The 24,147-nt window shown below is 31.7% G+C and overlaps 2 protein-coding genes across 7 annotated transcripts; one reads left to right on the top strand and one right to left on the bottom strand.

The window, feature by feature from the left end:
- Window positions 1-1,992: 1,992 nt before the first annotated feature.
- Window positions 1,993-3,125, top strand: LOC108320535 (uncharacterized). Its single transcript, XM_017551981.2, has one exon. The coding sequence runs from the start codon at window positions 2,073-2,075 to the stop codon at window positions 2,682-2,684; it is 612 nt and encodes a 203-aa protein (XP_017407470.1). The 5' UTR covers window positions 1,993-2,072; the 3' UTR covers window positions 2,685-3,125.
- A 1,809-nt stretch (window positions 3,126-4,934) lies between these two features.
- LOC108320608 (mediator of RNA polymerase II transcription subunit 15a) lies at window positions 4,935-19,775 on the bottom strand. 6 transcript variants are annotated; one of them, XM_052868795.1, is made up of 13 exons: window positions 19,687-19,775; window positions 19,343-19,443; window positions 17,584-17,729; window positions 16,429-16,540; window positions 16,199-16,307; window positions 13,388-14,566; window positions 13,233-13,303; window positions 10,369-10,443; window positions 8,421-9,770; window positions 7,921-8,265; window positions 5,857-6,042; window positions 5,682-5,770; window positions 4,935-5,379 (listed from the first exon to the last, which is right to left on the bottom strand). In XM_052868795.1, exons 3-13 carry the CDS (start codon window positions 17,691-17,693, stop codon window positions 5,172-5,174), a joined length of 3,834 nt encoding a protein of 1,277 aa, XP_052724755.1. In that variant the 5' UTR covers window positions 17,694-17,729; window positions 19,343-19,443; window positions 19,687-19,775; the 3' UTR covers window positions 4,935-5,171. The 6 variants fall into 6 exon arrangements, with proteins under 6 accessions (XP_052724755.1, XP_017407562.1, XP_052724756.1 ...); XM_017552073.2 differs by having other exon boundaries at window positions 17,584-17,706; XM_052868796.1 differs by lacking the exon at window positions 19,343-19,443 and having other exon boundaries at window positions 17,584-17,706; window positions 19,687-19,710.
- Window positions 19,776-24,147: the final 4,372 nt, after the last annotated feature.

The following is a 24,147-nucleotide window of genomic DNA, read 5'->3' as shown; positions in this document are numbered from 1 at the left end:
AGCCATTATTATTATGCTCAATTAATCACAAAATACTTATAGTTATTAGAAGCTAATTGGATGGTGATGGCACGAAGAACCAAAGTCAATGGAACATTACATCTCAAAGTTAACTAAGATAATTTTAAATATATTTCCAATTTTTTTCCCCTAAAGTGCCGTCTCAGCAAAAAATAGACTCCAATAAACTGATCTTAAATTATGTTTTTTTTTCAACCATAATTAATGACGGTTTGGGTATGATTAATTAATGAGATAATTATAGTCGCTGCTTCCTTAATTTACGAAAGTCTAACTTATATGAGGTTTGATTTCTTGGAAAATGAAGATATAATTAAAATATCACATTTTCATTGTTCATTCCAGAGAAGAAAATATTAACGAAAAACTTTTCTACGAAACAAAACGATTTCTCTTAGTAATAATATTGTTCTTACAACATTTTATAATTTAGGAATTGAGATCAACATCATAATATCTTTAAAGAATAAAATCATAATAACGAATAATATTCCAGAGATATATATTAATTGATTCTAATTATATCATTCAACGAATTTTGATATTTTGATACCATGAAATTGATAATGAAACATTTAGTTATTAAAATATGATTGACCTATCTATATTCTATAGATTGATTTTATCTTTTCATGAAATCTTTACTAGAAATAATTTAAATATAAATTTAAGTCAATGAATAAAAATAACAAAATTAAATATATTAAAAAAAATCCACATATCCAATATTTTAAATTTTTAAATAAAACTAATCTTAATCTTTATCAGTGTGACTATCATGCACAGATAATCTCTTTTCTATATGTTAAATATTTAAATCCTAAAGCTTAAACTTACTTTTTTATAATTTTTGTATAAGTTTGCCTGATATCATGTCAATCATTATTATTTATTGCCTGAAACAGGAGAAGCAAAGGACTAAATTGAGGAAATCGTACTGATTTTACAAAGTTAATCTCTTTATAACACAAGCAAGTGCAAGAAAACTCAAAGGACAAATGTCATGGGTCTATCAATAATGTATAATTCATTTGACGGCAAAAGAAGACATTGCTTTTCCTTTAATCCAACCCACTGTAAATTGTTGTAAGTAACGCCTGCATACCTTCCCATACACCAAAACCAACTTTCAACTCTTCCATAATAATAGATATAAAATATAAAAAATGATATATTAATATAATTTTTTTGCAACATTACGTTGAAAGTCTCGTATTGATTAGAGATAAAACTAATTTAAAGTATTGAGTTAGGTTTAAAGTTCATTTCTTAACATGAAATTAAATTAGAGTCTATTCTACCAAGATTTGTATAGATCCGCTATCGAACCAACCATTAATATCTAGACTTCACCTTACAATCTACCTCTTAACACGTTATATATTATTTTCTTTTTCATTGAATTTAAAATATATTAAAATATTATATTCACCCATTAATTTTATGAAATTAATTTAAAATTTATTTCTTAACGGAATACTTCAATGTCCGAATACTTCAATATATTATATAAAAGAAATATGTTTAAAAATAGTTTGTGAAGATAAGAAAAAATTTGTTGAGTGATAGGACCTTCTCACTTTCAGTCTGAACTACTTAACACAAAGAAGTAGTGGTGGGTCCAGCAGAAGTACTTTTCCTTAAGCCGTGATTGATGGGCTAAATTTGAATAAGAAATTCGTATTCTTAGGTCTCACTCACTCCTTAAAGTTTGATGTCACAGACCCTATTTCTGGAGGGAACACGAACATGGCTGATGTGTGGGGGTTACAATGTAATTAACATACCCCACAAACATACACACACATACCTATACTCACTTTTTCTTTAGTCACTCTCAAGACTCAACTACTATATATATATATATATATATATATATATATATATATATATATATATATATATATATATATATATATATATATATATATAAACTAACTAATTTCACAAAAAGAAAACCACAGATACTCTCTTTTTCAACTCTCTTTACCATTCTTTATATAAACACTCAACAACTCTTCAACTTGAAGAACATCACACACAACACAACCATGGATTGGTTCTCATGGCTGTCAAAAACAAGCCTTGAGCCAACCCTAGTGTATGAGTATGGTCTTACTTTTGCACACAACGAGCTGGAAGAAGAAGACATGATATACTTCAACCATGAGTTTCTGATGAGCATGGGAATCTCCATAGCCAAACACAGGCTAGAGATTCTGAAGCTCGCAAGGAAAGTGAAAGGAAAGAGAGCACCACGCCCTGTGGCAAGCCTCATGGTGGCGATCAAGAGGACCAAGAGGTGCTTGGCCAATTACTTTCGCACGTTCATCAGCTGTGAAGAAGAGTCTGCGGCACTCGTCGTGGTGCCATCGTCGTTATCATCGTCGAGAACAAGGCCTTATGGGACAAGATGGAAGAGTCATGTCATGAAGAGGAACAAAACCAAAAAGTTGATGGTGGCTAAGCAAGAGAGGCTCTTGCTCACAAATGGAAGTCCCAATGGTCTTGATGGTTTTACCAGTCCCATGGTTTACCATTTCAGCAAGGAGGAAAAAAAGGAAGGAGATGATGATGACGATGATGGTGGATACTGGTCTTCGGCTGCTGCTGCAGAAGAAATCAGGTGGGATACCATGTTTCAGGATCTAAAGCCAAACTGATAAAAAAAAATCCTTTTTTTTTTCTGGGGTTGTTGATTCTACGATCCCTTATTTTTTTCATTACTTGGTGAGAGATGGGTTTTTAGGGTTCTTCCACCACCATACTTTTGTTGTTGTTGTTGTTTTTATCAATGGTGTGGGTCATGCGGATAGGTAACTTTAGCATGCAGCTATCTGTGTCAGTAATGAGATTGTCTACTTTGCTTTTTGTATGGTCATGTGATGCCCTTTAGATAGGGCAAAATTGGCCTTAGATTAGCGTGTTTATGGGGGAGAATGATGAGGTAGATGTTTAGTTTTGTTACTTTACTTTAGCAACTTTGAAGCCCCAATTTAAAAGTTTGCCTTGACTTTGGGTTTGTGCAGTGTATTGTCTTGTGGTTGACAATACACACATTAACATACTATATTTAATAGTTAATACAATACTTACTGCATTGCCATTCTTGTGTTTGAACTAATTCTTTCTTGATTGAGCTTGATTGTTTTACTTCATTTTCGTCTGAACCCTTCAACAGAAGGGGAAAACAAATGATGTTCATTTCTTACTGAAAGTGGTGACCTTAGATTCTGATTTCTGAGATGGTTGCATTAATTCTGTGATTCAGTAACATAGAAAAGCTCTGTACTTCAGAAATACCATTTTTGTTCGTGTACTGATTAGTGTAGCATGTATTGTATTTAATGGGTAATTTTAATAGAATTCCATATGGGAATTTAAGTCTCATGATAGATAAAAATATGAAAGTATAACATAGGAAGATTCGTTAACCCATTATATTCAGATTTTGTATAAAACATAGTGTTAAATCCATATGTGATTGGTTGGTTCAGATCTAATTAATTAGTGATGGATTTCAGTTTGTTTCAATCACTGGCCTTAAAAAGCATATTTTTGCTTCAACAAACATTTATTTAATTGAATTAAGAAGTTCTTGCCATTCAAACCAAAGAAAATCTGATTACTAATTTTTTACACACTGTGATCTTAACATATTAGAGGTATTGATCACTTAATCCGAATTGAATAAGGAGCCAAGCTTTTTCGATACTCAATCTTTCCAAAATCTTCAATAACACTTATTATTTTTATCTTCTATTTCCAGAGTGTCCAAAAGTCATTTTACTTGAATTAATTATGAGTGAAAGTTGTTTTATTAAGCTAAAATGTCTTACTTATTTGTTTTAGTAAGATAAAGCTGTGAGGGATTAACCACACTCTAAAGATATATTTCAAATACAGAGATTATAATATATAACCATTGTGCCCCCATGTAAACATGAACAATGAAAATAGATTAAAATAATTACTTTAGTTGCACCTAAGATGGTACTTATTGTTAATTTGCCAAAAACTCTTCTAACTTCATTGTTGAAGTTCTTACAAAGTGTAATCCTAAGAAATTGGTTAGGTCAACATCCAAGACCATGTGAAGGTGTTGGTCACTTTTATCTAAGCCTCATAGGTAGTCTCTAACGAATCCAAAACACTTACCAACTTTGTTCTTAATACAATGAATTAATGGTAACCTATAGATGTCAACCAGTAGATCAGATTCGAATAGTGTCTATCTATTACTCGATTCAAAAAATATAAAAGAAAATTCATCTACCATTAGCCCACAGTCCACCTATTATTTGTGCAAATACTTGTTTATTTAATTAAAAAATATCCACAAATAACAAATATATGCAGATACGAATAGTATACTATCCACACCCGATCCATTTATAAACAAATATCAAAATATCAGCTACTCACAATCTACAGATAATAAATATATACCAACTATCCGTCACAAATTTTATTCACGAGTATCCGTAAACACGAGTTTTTTGTCATCCATGTTCATTACATAGCAAATAATCTTTAAAAACTTGATACCCTCATTTATTTAATTTTTCTGGTATTCTGAAATAAGAATTTAAAAAACTATCAGAGGGTTCGAAACCCCTTTTGTATAAACTAAAGCATATTTGAATATCCATTTCCAATTATACAGACATTCACTTCCAAAACATGGAAAAAAAAGTTTTGCTATTGGCTTGCAACGTAGGTTTGATCAATTTCAATTAATAACCAACCACATTTCTAATAATTAGGAAGAGATACTCTGTACAACATTACAGGAATGATTAATTTACATGAAAGGAATTAAAAGCTAAAAAGTTAAGGTCTAGAAAAAATCAATTTCAACTCATCGAAATTTAACTATAATAAAGCTAAACTGAAACAGAAAAGGAAAGCAATTATTGGAACAACTTTCTGCTTCTTATACGTTTATACTTTATATAATTTTACTAATAAGGCCTAATCATGATTATTACCTAGACAAATGCAAAAAAAAAAGTATATACATAATGGTGTGGCTACTTCATAACTAGGCATTTATCTACATCCACAATTATTACTTATAAATAGAAAGAGAATGTTTGACAGCAACTTGTAGGGTGAAAGAAAAGGTCTGCATGGAAAAACAGGGGACATTAGTTAGTGGTCAAACAATTCTCCCAAGTTCCATACTTAGAGCTGAAGCTTCCTCCCCCACTCTGTTGGGCATGCTCAGAAATAACACTGCGAGCACAAACATCCCAAGTCCTTGCTATATCCCCAAGTGACATAGGTTGTGGTAAACTGCGCAAAGATATGCTGAATTTTGCCTTTGCCTTTGCTGAAAGATCTTCGTTCTCTTTACTGTAAGAATAGAAGACAGATGATGCATTAAGAATATGTTTCCCATCAAACATTAGATAAACCATGGTGAAGGTGAGAGGCAAGACAAGTATTTTGTAGATCATCATTATTTAGAAAGGAAAACAAACATTCCAGAGAGCACCTAGGTTATAATAACAAGTCTCATAAGCATACATAATTATCATTGTTTTAATAAATAATGTAAAACGAACGACTCTTAAATCATATATAGCTCCTAAGTTTTTGTGAACATTGAAGTGATCATAACACAGGAGATACCAAAGTGCTTCTCAAAATCTCACCTGGATTCAACTGGAAATTTGTCTAGGAGTATGGGAGAACAGTTAGGATAATTTGCAGGAACCAGTAAACGCAGGGGCTGAATAGGTGACTGTACAGTAAGAAATGAAAATAAGGCTAAGAAAGAAAATGAATAATTAAATAAGAAGGCTTAAGATCTCAGAAGTGGGAACTCACCATCTGTGCTGAAGCATATTGGGATTTTAAGCTAGGGCTGAGAGCCACAGCAATGAAAGAGCACTTGACAAGGATTCCTTCTGCTCCTTCAACAGCAGGTGTTGGATCAACATTGCTTATGTCTACTACTGTGTCGATAAGTTGGTGATTAATATCCCTTATTTCTTCCAAAAGGGCATGGTTAACCTACCAGCAAATCTTCCGTATCAAATAAAATACCAATACAGCGGATAAATTACACATTTACAGATAAAAACCGGAAATTATGTGTTTTCCTTTAGAAAGTAATAACTTGATAAGTCTTGTTGTAGAAGTTATTATCCATTTTTTAGCAAGTTAGTAACCATGGTATTTGTAAGTCTTTTAGAACATTATCTGATGAATCATCATGCTCTAATGAAACACGAACAGATTTTAATATGATGAATTTAATAGAATGTCCATATGCTATATTAGCAACTTCAATGATGTACATAAGTGAGTTATTCACACCAACAATAGGTTCTAACTTCTAAGCTTATGCCATAGTTGGCATTGTTACCAAACAGGGTGGATAAATAGTAAACATGAGACAAAGTAGTGTCAAACATGCATCAGCCTTACCACTAAATCATTTCTTAATGTCGTGCAATTACTGCTATAATTCTTTTATCTTGCTTGCTTGTTATTTAACTAATTAGTAATTTCTACATCACTTAGTAAAATTTGATATAGGATTAGGACTAGGAGTGTATGCTATGGGAGAAAGTTGCAGTAACATCCATGTTGAGACTCTAGATCCTGTAAGCCCCACTGGACAATTTAATATCAGTAGACCATCTATGAGTTTGATGATAACAAACACTCCGTTTGAATGTGTATAAAATGTTTGAATGTCTTATCTCTTTCATTAGACCATCCAACGCTTCTGGCAAGTCTTGTGATAGACGGTTTAATAGGACCATGTGAGTTCTTAACACGAATTTATCTTATAATAACAATCAAATATTTTCTAGATAAATATCAAGTGTTTGAAACATTATTTACAACGTCTATGTTATCCATGTTTGGAAATATTTTTATTACAAAGAGTCGGGTAAACATCTACTTAAGGAAACAAGTGAATCAATGCATTTATGATTAATTGTTATATATGAAAATCTTATTTGAATTGTTTCTATACACATAACCAAGGCAAAAGCGCTTTTAAGATTCAAATTAAAACTCTCCATATCAAGCATCTAAGCTAAGGAAGATGAAGATTCTCGCTGAAGATTCAAATTAAAACTTTACATATCAGTCATCTTCCAAGCCTATATTAAGAGTTCAAGATAAACACGAAAAACACACAACTGCCATATACAATTATTTCTATCTAATAGTGTTCTTTGTGGGTGAGAGATTGCCTTTGTAATCCTTCACATTGTGAAATAGACCCAGTGATCTTCAATTGTACTCTCTCTGAGCGTGTTCTATTCTTTTGGGATTTCTTAATTTAAAGGATAGGTATAACCTGAGTGGTTTATGTACTCGTGAGAACCAGAAATGGTTTATGTATTCACTTGTAACCAGGAGTGGTTGGTTACTAGTTTGTAATCAATTGATTGTTTAGTGGAACTTTTTAATCAGTTTGCTTAAGAAAAAACTGGACATAATCTTTAGGTGAATCAGTATAAAATTTGTTGTGTTGTTTGTTTTACTTGTTCGGTAGACGGATTAGTCTAGTTCTACTCAAGAATATCTTAAATTATAGCCTAAATGAATTCCCAGTTCTGTGTCTGCTGCCTATACGAGAAAATGAAAATGTAACTTTGCATATTCTTCTAACTGACCGTTATGTTTTTATTTTCACTTCAGGTTTTCATAAGCACTTTAGTAGAGAATTAACATAATCATAAACTTCAGTAGAGAAAGTTAGAATATTAAATAAAAAACGTGAAGAATTAATGTAGATTCAATGCATCAATAATCCATGAGACAAACACATTTCTAAATCTCAAGTCCAGCCAGGGAACAAAGATAATCAACAGAAAATATGATAATTATAAAATAAAACATACCAGTCAAAAACATATTGTTTATTACCTCGATTTTCCGTTTCTTGACACTGGATGTTGCTGTTGACTCTAGATCAGAAGCCTCTGAAGCAGTTAACTGCTTGATGCTATCATTCATGCTACCAGCAGATAATACACCATTCAAGGGTATAGCACTTGTGTAACGTTTCATCCTCTTAACTCCATTGGTACCATCTTGGGTAATGAAATTTCGAGCCTGAAGGCGACAATTAGTCATGGAAACCAAATCCTCACCAACAGCTGCTCTGGATCCGTTACCTGGAGCTGATCCTGCTATTCTATCATTCATACTGACAACTGAACCAATATCACTGACTGCAGCACTTAATGCTTTAGATGACATTGATTTTACCTAGAATCATGATTTAGACATAAATTTGTCATCTATAATTCCGAGCATAGCAGTAAAATAATTAAGGGAACCTTTCACACTTTAATTTGTCAAATCTGGTTAAAATGTAGAATAAAAGTATACAAAACCAGCATCAGATATGCTTCAATACTGACCACATTAATTAGGCGTTCAAGAGGCTGCTCTGTCACAGTTGACTTCCCAGAAGTGGCAGCTAAAGCATTGCCATGCGCACCATCCTGACCACTGAATTCTGCCAATAAAGGAGACGCTGAAATCCCAGGAGTCCCAATGGCAAGGGATTGAGGTGGTGCTACTACACCCCCTGTTTGATGATGTCCAATATTTGCAGCATTTGATATTGATGAAACACAGGGAACGGACTTCTCAGATTCCCCTGGCATAGGAGATGGAGCCAAAGGAGGTGAAGGGGTAGGTCCTACAAAGGGTGAATTAGAAGATTGCAGAGGAGTTGCAACTTTAGTTTTAGACGGGAGATGATTTTGTTGCTCAACCTGGGGAGATGAATGTTGCTGAATCTGAGGAGATGGTGCCTGAAGGTGTTGGGGTGAAGAAACAGGAAATGCATTCCCTTGTTTCAGCTGTTGATGGGAGTATGCTGAGTGTTGACCTGATGTAAGATGTTGTTGAAAGACCCCTGGCTTAACACCAATTCCTTGTCTCATTTTTAAGTCATTTATATCATTCATTTGGTGAAGCTGGGACATTTGATGTGTTTGCAATTGTGCAGATAGCTGTGGCTTCGCTGGATGGTGTAGTTGCTGTTGCTGCTGCTGCTGAAAGAGCTGCCTCTGCACCATTTGACGATGCTGAAATTGTTTGAATTGCTGAGTCTGCAGCATCTGCTGTTCCTGATGTTTCAGTTGGTGTTGAAGTGCACTGGAACCTGATTGAAGGGAATTTGGTTGACTGACATTTGCTCCACCTTGTGATTGTAAGGAATTAATGTTAGTCTGTAGTTGAGGAGTACTAACAGGAGTTTGCTGGATGGAGTTCATTGGAACATGTTGAAAGGAGGTCACAGAATTTCCTTGTCCAGAATCTAAATTAGCTCCAGGTTGCATCGAATTCATCATATTCTGCTGTCCTGCTGATACACCAGACAAAGGATTGTGCTGAGAGGTTGCAATATTATTCTGCTGCATGGTTGGCACAGAACCTTGTAAATTTGTTGACTTCAGCTGAGAGTTCATTTGATTTTCATGAGACTGTAATTGCGTAACTTGGGATTGGGGCTGTTGCATGGAGGACATATGGGTTTGGGGAATCTGTCCTACCTGCACAGAAGACATGCCTTTCCTGGGTCTACTTTGATTTATGAGACTTATAATCTGCTTCTCATATGATCCCAATTTTTCCTTGAAATGAGGCGTAATGCTCATCTTGGGAATCTGTACCAATGCCATCATACGCTCCAACATCATTTTATATGCCCTCAGCTTATCAATCTGATCTGATTTCGACTGTTGGGGAAGAGAATCATGCTGATAAAGGGAAGCAAATGTACGTCAAATAGAGGAAAAGCAAATACATATAAATAAATTGAGACGAGTCCTCATGCCACCAATAAAGATTTTAGAAGAAATCAATACCCTCATTCATAATATTAATTTATGAATATATCTTGCAGTTATAGAAAATTAATAACTTTAAATATGTTTTTAATCCCTCTAAAATAAATGTATTTTGATTTTGATATTGTAAAAAATTTTCTTCGTTTTAGTCTCTCCAAAATTGAAAAAATCACTATATAAAATATATTTTATAAGAATTACGCAATTTTTTTTAATAAAATATACATTATTTATCTATGCTAAAATTGATGTCAAAAACTAAAATTACTGATTTCAAATTTTATTGGGATTGAGATGAAAAGCAAAGAAAAAAATTATTGTGACCAAAATCAAAATCTGCTGCTTTTATATGGATTAGAAACATTTTCGAGCTAAATTAAATTATATGATTTCTGGATTTCAATGAATAAATCCTGCTGATTAGAGAATATTAATTTATTACATGTTGATATTTTTTATTCTAATCCCTACATCACGATAAATTATATGCAAATAAGTATAAAGATACCTGCTGAAGTTTATTAGCAACTTTTTGGTACACTTCATTCATATCTGGCAAATAACTTTCTTTCATGGCTTGGATCTGTAGATTGAAATAAAAAAATCAAATAAAATAGTTAAAATGTCATGAACTTCGAGATCTCTCATGCAAATAAATAACATCAATATCATTTTTGCATTGACAATAACAGAGAAGTTTCCTTTTCCGCCTTTTGTAGAGCATCATAAATAGAAAGTTTAACTTTTATGATTAAATCAAGATCTCTAAAAAATAACCAGTTTGCGCTTCAAAATACCGTTCAAATAAATATAGCATCAATAATTACAAAGAGTCTTTCTTAATGGCAGGCTAGGAGAACAACTAAAATGATAAAAAAGGTAGTGACAAAAGAAAACTCACTTGACATAAAACTAAAACTTGAAAGAAAACAATATCTAAGCATTGTTTCTGAATTGATTATACTACTACACTATTTATAATATATATATATATATATATATATATATATATATATATATATATATATATATATATATATATATATATATATATATAGAGAGAGAGAGAGAGAGAGAGAGAGAGAGACGGTTTCTAATAAAGCTAACTTGGCTTAGAAGGAAACAATACATGAGCTAATTATAAAGCACAACACTTTCCTTTGAGCCCGTGAATAGAGATATCTATCCTTCATAATTTGCTAGTGAGTTATTGGAATTGCTTTGTGGGAAGTCTCTTGATCAGTACAATTGGCAGTTGAGACCCTTAAATGCTATAACTATAAGACCATTATCTAGCCCTTTCTTGACAAATGGTCTATCTTTATGTGTCTTAAGAAGTGGACTTTAAACCTAATTTAACCTAACAACTTGTAAACTAAGGTTTGCATCCATCTATATACTATAACTTTGTCTTATTTATAGTTGATGTAAGATCTCCAACACATACCCGTCACACTAGACATATACATCTTGAGTGTGGAACTAGAACTTTATGGGTGGTTCGATAGCGGCCCAAGAGATGGCATAATAGGCCCAACAAACAACAAATCTCTCACTAGAATATGCTTTTTAAATGGCTCAAATATCATTTTAAAAAATAAATTTTAAGCCTAACTCAACTTTACAAAACCAGCTTGTAAGGTGAGATTTGCACTTACTTATATACTATAAATTTTCCTTATCTCATCGATGTAGGATTTCCAACAATGAGCTTTATTCTGTCATAAAGAATTAAGTTGTCTGCAGTACTAATGGGTGACTTGTTATCACTGAAGAACTTTATAGAAGTTTCATATTTTAAGAACATCAAGTATGATATCTATCCATGATAGCTTACAAATCCTTTGTGCCATAGGTTACACTTTGCAAGACACTCAACCTTGAACAACATTTTAAATTCTGCTTTTCTATGTCATAAATCAAGAAACTTGGCAAGTCATATGGGCCAAGATCACAATTGTTCAAAGAAAGATCTAAGGTCAATCCCACTTCAAACACTTGTAGTTGTTGGACCAGTTAAGGTTTTCATTTGGTACATAAATGTTGAAGTGTTGGGTATGCTCTATATTGGTTCAGTTTCTTGGGTGTAGAAAGGTTCCAATTCTAGTTCATGAGATTGGGTTAGAGGAAGTGTATAGGACTGAAAAATAAATTACTCGGACTATATTACTTTACTTTTTGAAATACTCTACCAGTATAAGTGATGTGTTGCATTTTAGTCCATTATTTAATATTATTTCATTTAGGCATATTACATAAGTTTAAACCTTTATCTTGCATATTTTTATTTGTTTTTACTCTTTTATTGAGTAAATTACCTTTTTGGGTGTTTTATAGTTTAAATCTTTATCTTGTTATATTTCTTTTTGTTTTTTACTATTTTATCAAGCAAATTATGTATTTTTAGTGTTCTATATGTGTGCAGGGACATTTTAGCATGGAAAGAGATTGTAATTGGTAAATGTTGAAATATACACATTTATGCACATGGCTTGCACACAGGTGCATGTTTAAGCAAAATTTTATTGCCTTATTTTGCTTTTGTTACTGCAGGTCTAATGTTGTTGAACCCATATGCTTTAAATAAACACCTTTAGTGAGGATAGCCATATTGAACTTAAGAGGATCGGCTACACATTCTCGGTTTGATACATTTTATTCTTCTCTTGAAGGATTGCTCTTGGCTATGTGTGAATAGTTCCCTTCATTCTAGGACTGGAACTTATCCCCTAAAGATTGTTGATCTTTAATTGAATTTTCTATTATTTTCTTTTGGTTTCTCTTCTTGATTGTTCTTTTATTGTTTTCGTTTTTCACAATCATAGCCACGGGGAAAGATCAAGAGCTGAACCTACAGGGGATGAACTTAGGTTTTAAAGCATAAGAATATATTTAATTCCTCAAGCAATAAATGAATTAACAAAGGACATAATAATGGGTATAATTGAACATAGCCACTATGAGAGCAGGGGTCAAATCAATTAGATACATATATGTATTCTGAGAGGGAGCGTAGATTACCTTTGGTTAATTTACCCTCAAAAAGAATCAAAAGAGCATAAAGTAAGACATTAAATCAATAGAAAGTCTTCCTGTCAAACTCAATCCTGAAAGTTTTCTCACAATAAATTTTATCTTTTAATTATGTTACATTCTCATTTAAATTCTTGATTTCCCCCCCAAATTTGTATTTCATAATCAATTCTCAATTTCAACGAATTCCTTCTCCTTTTGCTTCATATTAAAATGTGATAAACACACAATCCTTGTGGATTCGATATCATTACTTGGCTTGCAAATTTCACGCATCAATAACAAGTGATTTTTATTTCATGAAAGGTAACGAAATAAAAGTGATAAGAAACATTGTACCTTCTGGTAAACTTCTTCTTGCCAATCATTTCCACTAGGTTGTGCAGACTGTGTTGTAGAATCCAGAGAAGCTGCAATAGGTATGGAATGAAAGCTTCTATTAGCTCCCAAAAATATATAATGGCAAGGAGAAAGACGCAAGTGTAAGAGCATACTTGCTGATGTTTCTGAATGATTTCTTTGAGATTGATACAACTGCTTTTGTTGATCATGAACATTTTGTTGAAGTAAGGATCCTGATGTTTGAATTCTTTGCTGCATATCACGTTGTGAGGGATTTGGCTGCTGCTGCTGCAAGCCCAATTGCTGTTGCAACTGTGTAGACTGAGTGTGAATCTGAGGCATTAATTGCTGTTGTGAACCCAATGGCTGTGACTGCTGTGAATGAGGTAGCAACAAATTTAACGAATTTTGTTGTGATTGTTGCTGCATTGGAGCCTTTGGTTGTTGCAACATGTGTGCAGAGTGAAGACTTGTGTGCATGTCTGCATTGCCAGAGTCAGGTCCAAGCAAATGCTGCTGCTGTAACCCAGGGCCATTATTTCCCAATTGTTGTTGATGTACATTTGCTGGGTTGTTTTGCTGATTTATTAATTGTTGTTGTCGCTGTTGTTGCAGGCTTGTAAGATTACTTTGTTGTGAAAGCATCCTCTGAGGTTGCTGTTTATCACCAACATTGTTCTGTTGCCCGAGCATCTGTGAATGTTGCATGTTTGCTGTATTTGACTGAGGCCCCATAAGTTGTTGTTGTGCAGGTAAGATTGTCTGTTGAGTGGCTGGTGTTTGTTGCTGATGTACCATAGAAGTCTGTTGTTGTTGATGCCTCATAACTTGTGAATGTTGCTGAGGCATGGACTGCATTGACTGTTGAATACTAGTAGATTGCTGAGAAGATTGCAACTGACTTGGTTGCATAAGGCTTTGCTGTTGTTGCTGCTGCATCTGAGATTGCTGCTGGAGCTTCTGCTTCAGATACTGCTGCTGGTAAAGAAATTGCTGTGGACTCTGTGATTGCAGCTGTTGTTGTGAGGGACCAACCTGCTGCCTTCCTGGCATTGTTCTCTGAGAACCGGGAAACATACTCTGCAAGTTGGAATTTTGGCTAATAGTGCTTCCAACTGAATTTGGCCCAGGTATATTCTGTATGTTAGAGTTCTGGACAATATTTTGGCTGGGAGTCTGGCCTAGACTAGATACAGGTGGAAGGTTAGGTTGAGATGCAACATTATTTTGAACATTTTGAGATAGAAGCTGCTGATGTGACTGCATCTGACTAGACAACGGAACAGAATGTTGTTGCCCAAGATTATGAACTTGAGGCTGCAAAACAAGTCCTATGAAAAAATTTATTTGCTGGGTGAGAAGTAAAACATATTGATAACAATAAAGCATCAATATGTCAGGAATTTAATAACACGTGGAAAAGATTAACATAAACATTCAAAACAAGGATATCTAAGAAGACAGAGAACAAGGACACAAACTACACAGATAATATGAATGGCCAATAAAATCAATTTTATTTGTTTATGATATTTTAAGCAGAAGGATATTGTATAGTCTCAATAGCATCAGCTTGCAGACATGATTGGATAGGAAAATCAGAATATTACTAAAAGAACAAGAATGCCAAAAATTAATCAAATATATAAGGCTTATGTGAATTTGGCTCCCCTAAACTTTGGGGCATTTGTAAAGTAACACTACGAAATTTGAAGTCATCCCATTTAGTTCTTAAACTTTAACTACCACTCCAATAGTTTCTTGCTAGTTGCATTAATATTTAACAGAAATGCCATGTGGCAAAATCTCAACCATCCATCTCTGTAATTTACTATTTTAAGTTTAATTTTATCTAATTTCAGTAATTTCCATAATTAAAGTAATGCAATATTTGAAAACAAATAAATAACTAAATGGTACATTTTTTCCACACTGATCAACCCAAATTATAAAGTCAAATTTAACTTTTCTCATCATCCAGTTGATTTATAAAGTATTATCTTCAACATATTTGGAATCCCTACAATTTGTCTCTGCTAAAACATCACGTTGTAGCAAAACTGTTACTATCACTTGCTTTTTAACTTTTTGGTTGATCATTTGTATTTTCTGGTATGTTCTTCAGTGACACAAGGGGGTGGCATTGGTTGCAACCCGTAGTCACTATTTGGTATGCTTGAGTAGGAGCACTGTGCTAGGTTGGGGTAAGGCTCTAGAAAGAGAAAGAGGATTTTATTCTCTCAGAGAAGTGGAGAATTATTGACAAGGAGATGAAGATCCTCTAGAAAGTCAAACAAAATTGATGACCAGACCATATTGGTCATTAATGTCTTGCAAGCAAACTTCGTATGATGTAATATTTTGTAAGTTGGAAAAGAAGAATTTATGTGATGTAGGTAGAACTAGGAATAAAACTATTCAAACAACTACAGCACTTTAGGGATTCCAATGAATGAATAGAATCCAAAAATATATTGATTTGAGGAAGATTACGAGACAGTTTATTCAGAAATCAGATCTCCTCACTCTGTTTAGAGTATGCTTATTTATAGAACTGCATTACACCAATTAACTATCAATGTCATAAATAAAAATCCAAACAGAATAAACAAAATTAAATTGATTCTTAATCAAAATTAATCTGATTGATAATCCTAATTAAATTGATTTGCTGTCACATAGCTTCCTTATTTATCTTCCTATATCATTATGGAGGGCTCCAAATTTGCTATATCATACATGGCACCTCTGTTAAGGATTTAATATAGCTTAACCGGAAGGATATATTATAGTACTGACTAAAGTTTATGAGATAATTGATTAACATCTTGGTAGTATTTTGCAAATTCTCCAATCTTAAGAGAGTGGAATACACCATTCCAAATACTTGTACTTTAATTAGGATTGAACACTTGGTACCACATCAAAATATCATCACCAAACTCAGGCCATTAAATGCTAACCTTGATCGGTAGGTTTATTGCTAGGGCCAACTTGACTGTTAGTCAGGGTGTTTTGGGACTTAGTTTCCATTGTAAGCATCTTCATAGATATTTTCCGTAGATAATCAGGCTGAAAAAAGACAAAACACCAGTGCTGGGTCAAACCTTGAATAATTTTCTTATATATTTATGTATTTGCATATGCAACAACAAAAGAAATGGAGGATCCCCAATTTTCAAAATGGACGTACCTGGCTTGTTGCAGCAGTAAAAATCTTTTCTTCAAACCTTTGAGCAATCAGCCGAAGTTCTTGCAATCCGTTAGGACCAGAAAAAGGAATGTGTTTTTTTAATGTGTCCATTCTACATGAAGATAAACAATAGTTTCACAATTAGATAATTTAAGGACGGAGATGTTAAGAATATCAGCCAATTCTAAAACGACAGAACACGGTTATCTGTTAAAAGTTGATGAAACCAGTGAAAAAGCCCACACACCCAACCTATGAGAGGGAGTAGGGTTAATGAGTTGCCATGATGGTCTTCATAACATCGTCTTAGGTATTAAGGGATTTAGCTACGATAACCTTTCACCCAATGTCTCTAAAGTTTGTGTTTGTTTCAAAGTATCACCAATTATTCCCAATAAAGGAATTAGGCAATACCACATTCCCATATTTTTTACAAGTTTTAGAAACTCGTTTCCATATATTGTGGATCCCTAGGAATATAAAATATAAAGTCTTGCTTTCTTCCCATAGCGAAATGTGGATATTCTACATTCTCACGAGAATGAAGGTAATTTTCTATGATAACTACCTATCACGTCTTCATTCTTCCACATTTCTTCTTCTTATATTTCCTGGCAATACAATATATCTTATAACAAAAATTACTAAATATCAATTTGTAACCAAAATTGTGAAAAAAAAAATAGCACCACACTACGGAGGAACCAAATACAAAATCCCGAAGTAGCGTACTCAAGACATATCTTTTGTTTAATTATAATGGCACTTCAACCAAAAGCTCCAAAATGTTACCAATATATTAAACTGGCAAAGCATTGCTCTCCCTTCTCTTTCTAAATCTCCAAACTAAATAAAAGAGAAGTGCTCTGCATTTAGAGGACAGACCAAATGCTCACCAATGATACAAAAAGGTCTGTTCTATCAAGTTATGCAACGCAACACCAAGACCAAGTTGTACAGCAAATTGTACAACAACAATAACAATAATATTAGATAGAATTCCTTCTATATAACAAACAAAAGAAACCTTATGAAAATGTTGTCAATTTAGGGATTCATTATTTATTTATTTATTAATTTGACTTTGATAGGTAACAACTGGTAAAAGAACTAATCAAATAATCTCAAGAATACAGAATTAAAATTGAAGCTTACATTTTGTTGACAATTTTTTGGCGTGACTCCGGTGGTAGTTGAGCTCTCCAGTCGTTTGTATCCATAGTGGGGTTATTACCTTGATTAGGTCTCCAATTATTGGAATCCATCAAATTCAATCACCTGAAGTATTCGAAGACAAAATGCTATAATCAAGTAAGATTTTAGATGGAAACATGTAAAGGGAGGTACATATACAATAAAAGACATCATATCTATATTGTGGCTACAGGGTTGATGGTAACGACTGATATATAAGCACACAAACGAACTACAAGCATAAAGTTTTGCCAACTTCAATCTTTCCAATTTCCAAAACCTCAAAAGTTAATAAGAACTGTGCTAGATTCAAAAGGAATAAGGTACATTTGGAAGAGTCTTCATGGAACTGATTTATCATATAAGCACTTTACAGTTATTTGGTTAAAATCTTCCCATAAAACCCTTAGCTTATCTCAACGAATTTCACGGTTAAACTTTTCAGTTAGGCTTACAAATATAAACATATTGAATAAGCGCTTAATTAAGTTGTTTGTCCAAATGTGCCCAACCTCAGTAGTTCCCAAGATATAAAGATAAGTAGGCAGTTTTTCTGAACTAAAACTGCATAAAACAGGCAGATGACTCTTAGATATCAAAAGCGGTAGTGCATCACCAGTACTAATTTCACTAAAATCATTGTCCAAACAAAAGACTTGTCCTTCAAGGGGATCTGAAATTTTTAAGCTTAGCAAGAAAGGCACTTTATTTGAAGACGATGAAAGAAAAACATAGCCAAAATACAAATCAGTAGAAACAAGAGATGAAACCTTCTTATCCAGATTGGAAATGCCAAAAAGAGAACAAGTCAAAGGACCCTATACAACAGGAATACTTGCAAAATCTAACACCCCAAAGTATCCTTAAAGGCTTCTTGCTTCACAAAATGGATGAGGGAGGTTCATTATATGCAACCTTCTTCCCCTTGTATATACAAAGTTGATTTTAGATTCCAATATGTGACTAACTGGTCACAGTAGGCAACTTTACAGTTGAGTTGGAACTCATCCTCAAAACAGGAATATTTATAAAGATCTAAACCACATCCCACCAAACAATAAAATTATGATGAATTTTATTCCTAAAAGAACTGAATAATGTTGTTGAAGAGACCAAATCTAGAGTAGATGGAAGAAGATTTATGCTAATAGTATAAACAAATGCATCACATATTAAAACTTCCACAATGCTGAAAACCTAGAGCTTAAAATTGATAAATAGATAACTCCAAAACCAATAATAGCACAATGATATCTCATTTCTTATGACAAATATTGAATTTCATCAGAAAAAAGAAAAATCCCTTTAAAGATCAAATTGACTCAGTCAAAAGCTAACTGTGTTTGTGGATTCCTCATGTTATAGTCTAATAAAATATTCATCTCGGAAAAACTAAATCCTGAACAAAGAATAGAATACCTAGCTTATACATATTCTCCTCTACTCCCATTTCATTTCTTTCTTTATCAATCCCTCCAACCTCAGACTCCTCCCTGTAATCTAGAACACTCTACAAATAATTTCAGCGCAGATTCTCAGTTTATTTTCAAAATCACAACCATTCAACACATATCGTCAATTCCAATTCCATCACCATCCTCATCAATTACAAAACTATAATTACTCAGAGTTTCAAACAATTCAATTCTTACCCAGAACAACAGACAGAAAAATAGAATATAATAAACAAAAGAAGAAAACAAAAACAAAAGAGATGTACCGTGGGCTATGATCAAAGGTGACTAGCAGAGGCGGAGAGAGGAGTCGTCAGGTGACGGCCCCTCCAAATCGGAAATTGCAGAGAACTGAGGTTTTCTCAGCCTAATTCACAGAAGTTTATGGTGAAATCAATGAACCAGTAAATCTGACATTTTTTTCATGTTAAATACACACAGATCATTCACAAATCACAAATATATAATTATTATTTTTCTTAGAGAGGTTTTTGCCTCTTGGTATAATTCTAACATTCAGAGACTAACAAACAGTGAAATTAAAAATAAATAAATAATTAATTTCTAAATAATTTCAGGCGGTTATTGCGAAAGGAGCAAAGTTACTTACAAAACGGTCCTCCACTATTGCGAAAGGAGCAAAGTTACTTACAAAACGGTCCACTATTGCGAAAGGAGCAAAGTTACTTACAAAACGGTCCTCCTCTATACGTTAACTTCTTTGACTTTTCTCCAAAAAGATAAGTTTGGGAATAATATTTTCTTGAGATTAAATTAAATTTATAGTCAAAATGTGTATTAAATTAAACATTTTAAAATATTGAGATATTAAATCAAGATTTAGAATTATTAAAATATATTATTTTATAATATCTCAGCAAAATAATTTCATCATAATATAAGACTTCTTTCCATTCTCGTGTTTACATGTAATTAATTTAGGTTGATTGTTATATTGTATTATTAATTTATAAATTATTGTTTTCATTATTATACGTTATGCAAGTGAAAATACGTATAAGTGCATTTATGTTAAAATTTTCATAATAACAAAATTTAAAATATTTTTTATAATAAAATAATTTTAAAATTTATATTGAAATTATTAAAAATTATGGGGTTAAAATAATCATACGCAGGTAAATAAGAAAAATAATTTTTTATAATTTGTATGAGTTGTTTTGGAATTTAGGTTCAATTTACCTTTTTAGGAGATACAGAACTATTTACATCTAGTCCTTTGAATTTATTTCCTTTCCTATTAACATTCTATCTACTTAAACATATTTTTATTTTATTTCATTTTTGCATCTAACATTTTATAAATGTAAAAGTAATATTTGACAAATATTCTAAGTTTTTATTATAAAAATGTGAAGACATTAGTGTAAGGAAAAAATAAATTATACAGATACTTTCAATAGTATTTTAAATCATATTATTCATTAATAAATGTTTATAAAATATTATTTTACTAATTATTGAAGAATTAGAAATATATAAAATATTCCTATATACAAAAGAAATAAAGAACTCTTAAAAAAATATAAATCTTTTTATAATGATTTAATTATGGATCATAAGGTGGAAATGACAACTTCTAATACACAACACCTATAAGGTTATTCCCTACACCACCCCACTTTGTTCCGTGCACCACCACATTTTTTTAAAATTCCAAAATTATCCTTTATATTTTAAAATATCTTACACTCCCGCCTATTTTCTTCAACGGATGTCAACATCCGTTGAAGAAAAAATTCTTCCACGTGCCACATCCGTTGTCTTTTTTTGTTTTTTTATTTTTTTGTTTTAAAATAATATATAAATATTATTTAATTATTTTAAAATTATTATTTAATTATTTATAAATTAAATTTATTTTATTTAATAAAATAATAATTATTAATTTTAATTTATATATTATTATTTAAATAATAATTAAAAAATTTATTATAAATATATTAAAACGGACGTGCCACATCCGTTAATGGATGTGACGACATCCGTTGCTTTTATTGTTTTTTAGTTTAGTTTTTTTTATTTTTTTTGTTTTAAATTAATATATGAATATAATTTAATTATTTTAAAATTATTACTTAATTATTTATAAATTAATTTTATTTTATTTAATAAAATAATTATTATTAATTTTAATTTATTTATTATTATTTAAATAATAATTAAAAAATTTGTTATAAATATATTAAAACGGATGTGCCACATCCGTTGCCTTTCTTTGTTTTTTAGTTTTTTAATTTTTTATATTTTAAATTAATATATAAATATTATTTAATTTTTTAAAAATTATTATTTTATTATTTATAAATTAATTTTATTTTATTTAATAAAATTATTATTATTATTATAATTTATATATTATTATTTAAATAATAAATAAAAAACTTTTTAAAAATCTATTAAACAGATGTGGCACATCCGTTAACGGATGTAAATGATGTTACGGATGTCAACATCCGTTGAAGGTGAAACGGATGTTGACATCCGTTTTATAGAAGGACAGATAAGGTATAGGGAGGTGCAGGGAACGGTTGGTGGTGGTGGAAGGAGCAACTCTCCACCTATATTTGGCTTGCATGGTTTATAAGAATGGGAGTTGCTCCCTCCACCCCCACACATCTCTTCCTCCACCTCCCCTTTACTTTTTTGCCCCTTCCTCCACCTTTTCTTTACTATTTTGCCCCTCAGTAAAATTTTATTTTTAAAATTATTGTTTTTTAATTTTATTCATTTATAACATATTTCACTGATAACCTACGTAGTTTCTTGTATGAGTAAAATATTTTTCTGCAAAGCTTGGTGATCGTGAAAAGAATTATCAAGCAATCTTCCTCTTGTTCTCGGTGCAATACGTGGTGCAGTGCGTTTATGGTGTAGTGTCCTTGTCGTGGTTCCTCTCCAAGTACGTAGTCATAATCCTTCCTATAATTCTAAACCCTAAACCCTTCCCATACTTCCAATAATCCTTTGAATATCCAAGCCTATAATCCTTGCATGAGCCGCAAAACGTAGTAAAATAAAAACGAAACCTCAAAAGTTAAAAGGAACACTGCCTCTGGACGGATGACATCCTTCAACGGATGTCAACATCCGTTTAAGGCGAAACGGATGTCATCCGTCCAGAGGCAGTATTCCTTTTAACTTTTGAGGATATAATTGTCATTTTAGAAGGATATAATTGGCATTTTAGAAAATTGGGGAGGTGGAGGAAGAGACGTGTGGGGGTGGAGGGAGCAACTCCCTATAAGAATTGTCAAAACGGACCATCCGGTCTGACTTGGCCCGGTCCATCATGGTTGGTCACTTAGTGAGTCAACCAAACTCGGCTCATTTATTAGCGAGTCAGAACAATTAGAACTCGACCCGATTGTGGGTAAACGGGTTGATTCATTAGCTTACTTAATTATAATTTCTTTTTAAATAAAAAAATTTACAAACTTCCTATAATTCAAATTTAAACAAATTTGACTCCCAACATGGATATTTAATTAATTTTAAAAATAAGGAATCTACATAATTTTTTCAAAAAAAAATAATAAATATTTTTTTTATAAAATTAAAATAAAATTTTAATAAAATAAAATTAGGTAGGTAAGTTGATGGGCTAATCCGGCCCACCACGGATTTAAATGAACCGGGTTTAAATCTGACTCACATAAAAAAAATATAATTTTTTCAAACTCAATCCAACACAAACCCATGGTGAGCCGAATTAACCCAACCCATTTTCACGGCTCTAGCTAATTTAAATTCTTAAAATCGAACAGCATCAACACAACATATAGTGTGTTTCTTCTAAATAACTTATTCATCCACGTTTCTTCACGGATATTCAAATATATAGTTTGTTCAGTTGTGTCCAATCCATCCAAAATTAGTTTTCTCATTTACCTTTATTCTATGGTTTTTGTTGAATTTAAAATCATTTATACTTTTAACAAGCTTGTACTTTATTTAGACTATAAATATAAAAAAAATTATTATGCGAGTCACGGACTAAACTACAAACTAAATGTTATATGAAATGGATTAAAGAAATTAGGTCGTATTTCTTATTCATGAACTTATTTTTTACGGACAAAAACAAGACTGACCAGCTTTTTACGGACAAAAATGAGAAGGACCAACTTGCATGATCATCTTTAAATTTAATTTTACTTAAGTTTATATTCAATTTTAATTAAGGTAACTTAAGTGATATTATTTATCGGTCTTCAAAATTTAATTAGATAAAATTTTAAAAACCTATCAAACATTAAAACAATATAAAAAATATGTAAAAACATATCAACTCTTGTAATAAGTATTTCAAGGAAAAGTACTAAGAATGTATACCATTCTTTCTTCTATTACTTTTCAAGAGTAAATTTAAAAAAAAATTAAATAAAAACTTTTTCTATTTTTGAAAGTTAGAGAATTTGTTAATAATAGACTAATAACTTATTAATATTAAAATTCTCAAAAGAACTTTTATATAAAATTATTTAATGCTATTACATTATTTAATATAGTCATGTTTAATGTATAAAAAGCATAACCAACATATGTATCATGTAAAAGTTGAAAGCAGTATAAATATAAATACAGTAAAAATAAGGGGATAAAAGCATTTTAGTTAGACTATGATAGTTTGATTAGTCTTTTTGTTAGAGTATAATAGTTTGGTTATTAAAACATAACTAAAATTCATATCAAGTTTTTCAATGATATGCTCAAATTTTAATTAGTGCAATTTTATTTTTTATAAAAAAGAATTTGAAAATGTGATGGTAACTATTATAAAATTCACAAACATTTTGTAAAAGAAACCCCATAAAAATATAAATATAAAGTATTCTTTTTATTTTTAATATATAGTACAATAATTAAAAATAAAGAATACCGTTTCTTTTATTAATTTTGATTAGAAAGTAAATTAATTCTCGCTTTGAAATTCCAACTTTAACTTTCTCTCTACTTAAATAAAAGATAAGACTGATCTCAAAAACCCAATATAGGTACCAAACAATCTACAAACATTTTTATAATTATTTATATTCTTTAATCGTTA

Source organism: Vigna angularis, chromosome 9, assembly GCF_016808095.1.
Source record: "Vigna angularis cultivar LongXiaoDou No.4 chromosome 9, ASM1680809v1, whole genome shotgun sequence".
Taxonomy (NCBI): Eukaryota; Viridiplantae; Streptophyta; class Magnoliopsida; order Fabales; family Fabaceae; genus Vigna; species Vigna angularis.
The sequence above is the reverse complement of the archived record's forward strand: the minus strand, read 5'-3'. Positions and strand labels throughout refer to the sequence as shown.